This window comes from Eurytemora carolleeae, unplaced genomic scaffold (assembly GCF_000591075.1).
Source record: "Eurytemora carolleeae unplaced genomic scaffold, Eaff_2.0 scaffold1011, whole genome shotgun sequence".
NCBI lineage: Eukaryota > Metazoa > Arthropoda > Copepoda > Calanoida > Temoridae > Eurytemora > Eurytemora carolleeae.
Window position 1 is genome coordinate 1 of NW_019396898.1, and position 11,453 is coordinate 11,453.

General features: G+C 32.7%; 1 protein-coding gene across 1 annotated transcript; it reads left to right on the forward strand.

The window, feature by feature from the left end:
* Positions 1-367: 367 nt before the first annotated feature.
* Positions 368-10,606, forward strand: LOC111709899 (putative ATP-dependent RNA helicase DHX57; the record flags this gene model as incomplete). Its single annotated transcript, XM_023483838.1, is given in 12 exon segments — positions 368-617; positions 1,067-1,129; positions 1,839-1,956; positions 2,389-2,482; positions 3,982-4,139; positions 5,227-5,297; positions 5,591-5,639; positions 6,047-6,209; positions 6,611-7,567; positions 8,049-8,157; positions 8,522-8,963; positions 10,364-10,606. Coding segments are annotated over 12 exon segments (2,594 nt in total), but the record flags the coding sequence as incomplete, so codon positions are not given.
* Positions 10,607-11,453: the final 847 nt, after the last annotated feature.

The window sequence follows — 11,453 nt, forward strand, 5'->3', positions numbered from 1 at the left end:
TTAAAAATTGGGGTCACATTGGCTAGTCTCCAGTCCTCAGGGACATAGCCTTCATTCAAGGATTTGTTTAAAACTATGGCTAAAGGTTTACAAATACTGTTTTTTAATTCCTTGAGTATTGTGGAAGTGATACCGTCAGTTCCAGGATAAGTTGTAGGTTTCATCTTGTCAATCTTCTCAATAATATCAGACTCATCGAAAAAAGTAGTCGACAGAGTTTCTTTACTTATACAAATGGAGTACCCGTCTGCAAAGCATGTATAATCATATGGTAAGGCGAACCGCGTCAGTTATATCTCCCTTCTATTCCTTACTCCCTGGTGTTGAGTTATTGATGTTTAAGATCTAGAGAAGTGGTATAACTAAGTCTACTTGCCTCAACTACATCATGTTATTTATTGTATTTGGTCCCAGGTAGTTGTTATCTCTGGTATGACCGGGTGCGGTAAATCTACCCAGGTTCCTCAGTATATCCTAGAGGACTGGTTAGAGAACAATTCCGCCCCTTGTAATCTTGTCTGCACACAACCACGGCGGATATCCGCCATAGGTGTGGCGGGGCGGGTGGCGGAGGAACGCTGTGATAATGTTGGAAACCTTGTAGGATATAATATTAGGTAAGGAAACTTTTTATTCGTAGAGAAAAATGCAAAATGATAAAGGAATTAGATAATTTTGTTATTTTTAGCTTATTTTGATCCATTTATTCATTCTACTTAAATGGACTGTAGCCATAATATCAAGCCTTTCATTTACAGAGTGGCATGTCCGTTTAACAAAGGTTTTTTAGCAATGATGGTGTAGATATCGTTGATTTTCCATCAAAAAGTGTGGAAATCTGTAAATTATTTTCGTTGTTTCTGCTTCAAAAAATCCTGCATGCCACTTTGATAGAGATGCCACAAGTAGAAATTATAAATTTCTATTCAGCATGCGTGTTGCAGAATGAAATATTTCTTTGTTGTATAAACCTTTAAACTTTGGTTTGCTGAAATGAATTTATCTGATTGGATTATTACATGATTGGGAAATTTGAATTTAAAACTAATAATTCTTCTTCTTGTAGACTTGAGAGCAAACAAAGCAGTAAAACTAGACTTCTCTTCTGTACAACAGGAATTCTTCTCAGGGAAAAATCAATCAATCAAATAATCAATCAAATTAATCAAACAAATTGATTAATTAGAGATCAATCAAATAACTTATCAGTAGATAGTGCACTTAATAAATGAGCAAATAAATAAAATTAACCAATCATTATATCATCTAAACAATTATTTCATTCATCTCTTATTAATTTCTGAAAAGGAACCAAGAGAAATGCAAGCTTTATTTTTAAATTCAATAATTATAGAAATCATTAAACATGTTTCAAGGAAATCTGCAAAAATAAATTAGTAATTTTAAAATCAATTTTGTTTTTTATATGTTTTATCTTGGTTTGCTGTTATGATGCAAATAATAATTTAAATCTAGCAATAAAATTAAGTCATTCCAAGTCAATGCTTATGATCCATATAATTTTGATGCGTATCCGGATCCTGGATCCGCACTGGAAAATATGGATCCGGATCTAGGTCATGAACATTTCTATAAGATTTCCTGATTTTTTTTTTTAACAAAGCAGAATTGTCAAATTATTTTCTTCTTTCTTTCGCTTATTTTTATTCTAAACTTGATGAGCCATTCAAGGATCAGGAAATTTTTATTATCTCTCTTTTTCAACAGTTCAGATTTGTGTTCTGAGAGTATTATATTTTTTGTTGTGTTTTTAATTGATAATGATAATAATGAAAATAATGATGATAATGATAGTATTATTTGGTTGAACTGTGCAGAAGACTAGAGTCTGATCCAACCCTTGGTGAGATCACTCATGTGATCGTCGACGAGGTTCACGAGAGAAGCGAGGAATCTGATTTTCTTCTCATGATTCTTAGAGATACCTTGCCTAAGGTGAATAATTAATGATTATCTTTATCAAATATGATTTTAGTTCTAAATTTTTCAAAGGTTTTTAATTCAGCAATATTTTCCCCCATATAATGATTCAGAAGAGTTTTAGCATTTTTTCTAAGAAAAAGGGAAATATTTTTAAAATATACTTGAATCCCTCTTAAATACTGTGTGTACGTTTTGTACATTTTGACCTGAACACAACAACTTGACACAACCGAATATTTAAAAAGGTTTCCAAAACTTAGAAAGAAAACATATATTTTCTGCAAAGTGTACATTAATATTTTAAAACTTAAGATAGCTAACAAAAATAGTTTTCAACAATTAAACGCGTTTTTGTAGATTTATGAGAATAAGTTTGTCAAACATTAATCAGTCGCAGGTTTTAAGGATCCTTTGAAATTACATTTACAGTCCCTTTGATTGTAGAGACCTGAGTTAAAACTAGTCTTGATGTCTGCCACCCTTAATGCAGATTTATTCTCTTCCTACTTCACAAACTGTCCTGTTCTTGAAATTCCAGGTAAAAGTGTTCCAACTATTAAGGTGCATTAGGTTGATTCTGTTTATGTTCATGTTTTGCTATATTTTCTTTCAGGTTTAGAGTTAAAATTTGGCAAATCTTTCTAAAATTGTTCATTGGATAGTTTTTCTAATTTTTAGGAGAAAAATGTTGTAAAATTGTAGGTTTATTAAAAATTTTCAAAAACGACCCAAAACAATGAACAACACTCCTAACAGTAATAGAGGAGAAACAAATAAATGGGAGAAATAAAAGTTAGGGTTTTTGAGGTGCTAGGCGTGACTATCTTATTTTATTTGATTTTACTTTTTAGAATAAATAACACCATTCCTTTATAAAAAGCTGGTTTATTTGTTAGCAACAATTTTCATTGAATCCCGTCAGTTTATACAGATCCATGTTAAAACCAGCTCTTTACAAAGGAATGGCATTTACTCTTAGAAAATCTAGAAGTATTGAAAATTTTTCTGACAATTAACTTAGTTAGTTAGTTTTATAATAATGTACGTCTGATTTTATATCGACTCATTTTCTTTGCATGTGTTTAAAAATAATGTTTGTACTTTTCACTTGAATTGAAGAAGGTCAATGAGGACGCAAATTGAGGACGTACATAAAGGAATTTAATTGAAGACGTACATATAGGAATTCAATTAAAGACGTACATTAAGAAATTCAATTAAAGATGTACATGGAGGAATTCAATTAAATATGTACATTAAGGAATTCAATTAAAGATGTATATTGAGGAATTCAATTAAAGGTGTATATTGAGGAATTCTATTAAAGACGTACATTAAGGAATTCAATTAAAGATGTACATTGAGGAATTCAATTAAAGACGTACATTAAGAAATTCAATTAATGATGTACATTGAGGAATTCAATTAAAGACGTACATTAAGGAATTCAATTAAAGATGTACATTGAGGAATTCAATTAAAGATGTATATTGAGGAATTCAATTAAAGACGTACATTAAGGAATGCAATTAAAGATGTACATTGAGGAATTCAACTAAAGATGTACATTAAGGAATTCAATTAAAGACGTACATTGAGGAATTCAATTAAAGATGTATATTGAGGAATTCAATTAAAGACGTTCATTAAGGAATTCAATTTAAGATGTACATTGAGGAATTCAATAAAAGATGTATATTGAGGAATTCAATTAAGGACATACATTAAGGAATTCAGTTAAAGATGCACATCGAGGAATTCAATTAAAAACATACATTAAGGAATTCAATTAAAGATGCACATCGGGGAATTCAATTAAAGACGTGCATTAAGGAATTCAATTAAAGATGTACATCGAGGAATTCAATTAAGACGTTCAGTTAATACACATGTCGAGTACAAAAATTTCAGGCCGTAAAATTATGACACACATTGACAATTCATATTGGGTGTCATACATCAATACATAGTTCACATACTTCTATTACTTGTCAGACATAGTTTAGTTTCCTCTCTTAACAAGCAGAATTTTTAAAGGACGAACCTTCCCAGTCCAGCAGATATACCTGGAGCAGGCTCTGGAGTTATCCAGGTACTCCTTGGAGGAGAACTCACCCTACGCCAGGAGGCAGGAGCGTAACCCTCTAGGAGGTCTAGATAAGGAACTCTTCAAAGGGAACAGGCAGATTTTAAAGGTCAGAATTATCTAGTTGATAGTTGATATTAATGTTCATTTTTAAACATCTTTTTTAATCTTTTGAACTTTTATTTTTTATCATTATTACAGGGGACATTTGTTCCAAAACTAACACTTGGCCAGAAATGGGCACAAATTGAAAGAATGGTTTTGGGGATCCCGGCCCATATCCAGAGTAAAAGTATATATTAAAAAACTATAACCTTCATTTTATTAAACATGACCAGGCCAACCATTTCCCAATTTTAATTTTTTTTTTAAATCAAAATTATAATAGGGTTTTCTTTTTATATTAAAGCTCTTGATCGTTTTCAAGACAATGCACAGTGGTCCAGCAACTTGCAAAACCTACTTTTTGTAATGTTCTTTTTTTCACTTTTTTTTGACTAATATCGATTTTAAACATCCTAATTGGTAGAAATATGCATTTAATATCAAAAATATTTTTTATTTTTCCCTCCCACAGGTATACTTCTTGTCAAGTCATGTAAATTTTTTGTCAGAAATTTAAGATTTTCTGGTTAACATGTTAGTTAAAAAAAATCATGAAGACTATATTCGATATTTTTAGAATTAAGCACATTACTTTGTGACCAATCAAAGATTATTTTGAAAAAGTTTGATATCCATTGAACTAAAACTCAGTTTTTTTTTAAATATTTGAACCCTCAAAAAATATTTTTTTTTCAAGACATTTTTTTTTGATGATAAGCAGATTTTTTTTGCTACATTTTGCTGCACCCAGACTTATGGCAAAATACAATGTTGGTGTCATAGAAATGGTTAAAAGAAAAATTAGTTGCACCTACTTGCACCTCTGATTGCGGTAATCAAATATAACAGACATGATCATAGTATGAATGTGTGAGAGGTTGCGTGAATTTTACGCCAATTTAAATACTTTACTCAAATTAATTCAAGAATAAACAAAAAAACATGCTATGATATAATTTCTTCTTACATATTCATACGCCACCATCATCATCCAATGGAATTTATCTCAATTTTGTTCTTACTTGCATCAAATTCAAGAATGAACACGAATTCAAGACAAATTTAAGAAAAACATGAAATCAATATAACAGGATGCTGATATGGATGAGCTGACAACTGAAATGCTCCTAAATGACGAGAACTTTAAACCTGCTCGTCCTAGGAATTTATTGATAATGTTATGAAATAATAAAAAATGTAGATTTTTTTAAATGCCCAGGTCGAAACTTCTGTGTAAATAGTGCTGATCTACAGTGCCTAAACTCAATATCCCCAGTAGACGCTTCTGATTTATGAAGAAATTTGAATTATAAAAGATACGAATAGTGATAATGATGTGTTAATATTGATTAAGTTTTTTATTTAAACTTAAATTGTTAATAATTAAAATAAATTTGTCTTTTTTTGAATTACTTTCCGTCAAAATGAAATTTAACATTATTTATAATTGTTCAGAGATCCGGATGAAAAGTGCTCTACTAAACAAATCTTTCATAGATACAGGGTAGGTAACAGTTATTTTTTTTTTTTTGATAAATTTTGCAGTCAAAGGGACTTTAAAGCTTAATGTGAAGCGACCTTCCGTGCACATGTGGCAATTTCTGGTACCATTGAACCATTTATCTGGTCAATATTCTGGAATATATTGTCGTTTTTTAAGGTTTGCGTGTTTTATTGTAATGATTTTAGTTTCTAGATGTTTTTCTGTTGTAGAAATGCGCAAGTCACTTTGAAGAGAAATCACAATTGAAAAGAATCTGTTTTCAAAATTATAACATGATATCTAATTCATACTTAATCAGACCAAGAATTAAAGGGTATCGTTGTGAATCGGACATTGCCATCCTTGCATGGAGGTTCACTTGAAATTACGCAAACAGTCACTTTTAGTAAATTTATTTTGTTTTTAAGGTTGAAATGGGTTGGAGTGAGAGTGTTGCTAGAACTTTAGCTATGATGGATACGGAGAAGATAAACTTCGAGCTCATCGAGCATATTCTTAATTTCATCGTAGAGGGAGGAAATAGGGACCTTGTTCTTCCGCAGGAGGGATCCATACTTGTCTTCCTACCTGGTAAATATATTGGAGGAACCTTGTCCTTCTATAGGAGGGATCCATACTTGTCTTCCTACCTGGTAAATATAGTGGAGGAACCTTGTCCTTCCACAGAAGGGATCCATACTCGTCTTCCTACCAGGTAAATATATTGGAGGAACCTTGTCCAACCATAGGAGGGATCCATACTTGTCTTCCTAATCGGTAAATATGTTGTAGGAACCTTGNTCCATACTTGTCTTCCTACCTGGTAAATATATTAGAGGAACCTTGTCCTTCCATAGGAGGTATCCATACTTGTCTTCCTACCTGCTAAATATATTGCAGGGACAATGTACAATGTCCAACTATAGTGTATACATGGCTTCTATCGTAATGTTTAGTTTAAATTGAATTATGATTAAAAATTAGCTCTCTAGGAATGGCTGAAATCCAGACGCTACATGAGAACCTTGCATCACACCGTAAGTTTGGAAAGAGTGGTTTTAAGTTGGTCCCTCTCCACTCATCATTGACTAGTGAAGAACAGAACATGGTGTTTGCAAAAACAAAACTAGATCAGAGAAAGATTGTGATTTCTACCAACCTGGCAGAGACTAGTATTACTATTGAGGACTGCGTCTTTGTTCTGGAGGTTGGAAAAATGAAGGAGCGAAGGTTTGCTCCGGAGAAGAATATGGAAAGCCTAGACACGGTCTGGGTATCTCAAGCTAATGCCAAACAAAGAAAAGGACGAGCAGGACGTGTTAGACCAGGATACTGTTTCCATCTCTATACAGAGTATAGATATGAAAACAATTTCAGGACGGATCCTGTTCCTGAGATCCAGAGAATCCCCCTTGAACAGATGGTTCTACGGATCAAAATCCTACCCTGCTTCGCAAACCAGGAGGTTTCTCAAGTTCTCTCTAATATCCTGGAACCGCCTGCGCTCCAAGGAATCACCTTAGCTATATCCCGTCTTCAAGATGTTGGAGCCCTAGATCCTAGAGTAGATCTCACACCCCTAGGATACCATCTTGCTCAGCTTCCAGTAGATGTCAGAGTAGGAAAAATTCTTATATTTGGAGCTGTTTTTCGTTGTCTGGACTCCGCCTTAACTATAGCTGCAGCTCTTAGCCACCGTTCTCCTTTCACAAACCCATTTAAAGATAGAGAAGCAGCGACTAAAGCACGAAATCGGTTTGTTGCATGTGCAAGTGATCAAATTACCGTAATGCGTGCTTATCTGGCTTGGTGCAAAGCTGCAGAGTCTGGTCAGCGCGCTGGATGGGTCTTTGCACAGGAGAACTATCTAGGTCAGAAAACCTTGCAGACGATAGCAAGCTTGAAGCATCAGTTTGCTGAACTGCTATCAAGCATAGGGTTCATACCAGGTAAATTTTATATTACAGAGTCTCATTTGTCATTAAGTGTTAGAATCAGTCCACAATGCTGATTATTGACGTCCAAAATTGAGAGTAAAAGTTTTCTTCCAAGCTTATTTTGTACTTAATATTTTCCAAAAAGTTATTTTTATGCCTATGTCTGTTGTTACTGTTAGTGTTAAAAGATGTTTTTAGTCTTTCATTATTTCATATCCTTAAACTTTGAACGTCTGGTAATAAATGAATTTTAAACTCCCTGTTTTGATTGGTAAGTCCTCTGTATTTTGTACCGTGGTTAGCATATAAATATCATTACAAAATCGTTTACTGAAATGGTGATATAATACTGAGGCTGACATATATATATATGATAAAGAGTGTTCGGTGTATATACTTATACATTATAAGGGACTGAAATTGTAATTTATCACCGTTTAAGTAACAAACACTGTAATGATATATATGCTGACCAGTGACCACTGTACTTCAGGAAATGTAAAAATGCGGGATTTTGATCGAGCTGCCCGGGGCAAGGGTGGCGCAGACGCAGTAGTGGCTCTAACCGGTCCAGAGATTAATATGTTCAACGAGAATTACAGGTTGGTTGTACGATGTAAGCTGCCATTTTGCTTTTCAACTTATAACTATTTAAAAATATTTTTAGTAAATTTTAAGTATTATTGCGCCATTATTAAAAATGGTTAATGCAATTTATCAATGGCTCTTTGTCCTTTAATCTTATTTAGGGTTGGAGCAGCATTGTTAAGAGGGGCAGGAGCAGTTTTATTAACCGATCTTCATCATTTTATTGTGTTAAAAATTGTAGCATAAGTTTTATCAGCTGCTCTTAATTCTTCAATCTTGTTTAGAGTTGTTAACAGCTGCTCTTTACAATACTTTACTTTGGCTCATAGTGGTAGCAACAGTTTCATCTACCGCTCTTAATTCTATAATACTGTTTAGAGTTGTAGCAGCAGTTTTATCAGCTGCTCTTTATCCTAATATAATTAAAGTTCTAACTCCTGAAGTCAAGTACAAACAAACCGCAACAGGTATTTTCCTTAAAGATATTATAATCAATCATGATTATATTTATTATTATTATCATTCAAATAAAATAATTGCTATCATATTTTGTCTACAGCAACAAATTTTAAAGACCCTCTTTATTTAACCCTATTCCTGCTGGGATTTGATTTGATTTGATTTGATTTGATTTGATTTGAAGGTGAAGACAAGTCGACTGTTTGTCCGTGAGGTGAGCATGGTTCCAATGATACCGATGGTTCTGTTTGGCGGAACAGGTCTAGAGATATCCCGGGAGCGTGGAGAATACGTCCTTGGACTGGAGCGAGGCTGGATCAAGTTTGTTTGTGACACACAACAGATTGCTGAGATTCTTAAGGTAACCGGAGTTTTTATTAATCAGACGTTTAGGGATATATGTATTTATACAAAAGTGTTGTGTTAATCGTTCAGAGCTGGGAAGTTAAGAATAGTGGATATCGAGATCAATGCTTGATCCTCTCCTTTTCTTAATTTCGAGACTAACCTAATCTTGGACTTGTATCCTGAAAAGTGTATAAAATTTAACCAATCAGAATCGCGTATCAGAAGCCGGGAAATTTGAAGTTTTGCGCGCCATTTGAGATTAATATACTTTGGGGGACTCTCTAGTTTTGAAAAACCGGTTTTTGATTGTTCTGTACTATATCCAAAAAAGAGTGGATTAAGCAAGAAATTAAAAGTTTCCACATTGGATATTTGGATTAAGCAGTCGGGATTAAAGGTATCCCATTCTAAAGTTCCCAGCTCAGGATCGTTTTAAAAAAAGAAAAAGAATTAAGCTTCCAAGATTTTGAAACTATATTATGTTAAACTTTGCAATATCTGTTTCCTAAAGAAATAAAAAATTTAAAAGCGATCAAAACAAGTTACAACACGTATGGTTTCGCATACTTTTTGAATAGTTATGCGTCGTTTTTGCGTATATATTCTGCCAGGCTCAACATTCAACAACGCATGAAAGAAGGAAACGTTGAGAATAAAAATGTAGACAACATTTATTTGCTGATAAAAAGGAAACTAACTCAGATCATGATATGTTTATACGAGGATTTTAAAATATTATGTTTTTTAAAATGTTAAAAATGAATTATTATTTCGCCAGACTTGTTTTGTCATGAATATTCAAAATATATTTTTAAATATTTTATACTTGAATGATATTAACGACCTTTTTTGAAATAGAGGGGGTGGGGGTTAGAAGGGATATTAAATACTTTTTAAAGACTTACAGTTTTAGAAAAATAGTTTTAAAGTTTATAATTGAATGAAAACTATTTTCTTCTGTTTTCTTCTCTAAGTTCAGTCATTAACACTCTCATGTATAATAAAGTAAGTAAAGAAAACATCTTCCCAACTTTCTTCAGTATTAATGATTAATTTAAGAAATAGTGGTGTTTATAAAAACTTTTTTTTAGTTGAGATTGTATGTACAATGAAGTAGAAAATATTTCTTAAAGGAACTGTTGACCTAATTTCATGTTACCATCTCACAGAAGGACAAGCCTCAATCCTATTAACCCTTTAAACCTTCGCCCGATGTGAATGACCAAAGATTGCATAGCTTTACTATTTAAAAATTGATAATTTCCAATCGTTTACTCTTTAAAGTGACTTGGGAATATATGCAGAAGAGATGAAGAAAAGAAAGAACGAATTCTTTCCATGTTGCTCAGTTATAGGCTTAGATTGTTATTATTATTACTGTTGTGAATCACATAAGTAGTCCCTTTTATTTAGGAGCTAAGAGTAGAGCTGGAGAGACTGCTGGAGGATAAAATCCTAGAACCAGAGAGGAATCTGATCACGGATAGCAGGGATAATATTCTAATCAATACCATCATCAAGATTATATCATGATTAAACAAACAAAATACATATTTTTTACTTTCATCACGTATTATGTTTCTTAACTATTATATTAGGAACTATGTACTTTTATTATGATTTTTTACAATTGTTAATACATTTTTTTAAGTTGTTTTCATTGATTTTGTGTCGAAATGTCAGATCATGTTTTATTCCTTTTTTTTTTTTTTTTTTAAAGAAGAAATCTGAAAATGGAAAACTGCGAATGTTCTAATAAGATTAAAAAAGAAGTGAAGATATCAAGGTATTTGATTTTTTGTTAAGAAAATAGTTTTCTACTAAGTTTTGGATATTTTAGTTAAATGTTTTTCAATTTTTGTAATGTTACTTCCCTTGTAAAAGTTGACATTTAAAACCATTTAACCCTCAATTTCTAACATTCCAACTTAGACAGGACTAACCCGAACTTTTAAAGCAAGAGAATGGAGTTGGACGCGTTTCTTTCATTTCTTTAATGAATGGAGTGGGGGTGTTGACTCAATAAAACTAGTAATTAGGGCGTACATTGGGAAGGATGTAGTCATTACATATTATTTGCTGAAAAGAGGGAGGAATCTAGCTGTCCTAATTGAAGCTCTGCACGTTGCCTGCCATGAAACATGATTGTGTTGATTTATCTAATCAGAGCTGAAAACTTTAGAATGGGATATCCTTAATCCCGATCGGTAGATTAATCTGGAGATTAATAACAAGAGGAGAATGAGCACTATTTATCTGGAGATTAAGAAAAAGAGGAGATCAAGCATTGATCTCGATATCCACCATTTTAAAGTTTTCAGCTCAGCGCTAATTAATCAATTTGAGAATAATACCAGAAATAATTTTGAAAACATCATACTAGACTAGTACTGAAATCGAATAGTCCAGGCGACTGGTAGTGTGCAGTAGGGAGGAGGCTTCGGTCATTGGCCTAATCCTTGACATGTTGATTCACACTTATAGACTTGTGTCATTAATCAAC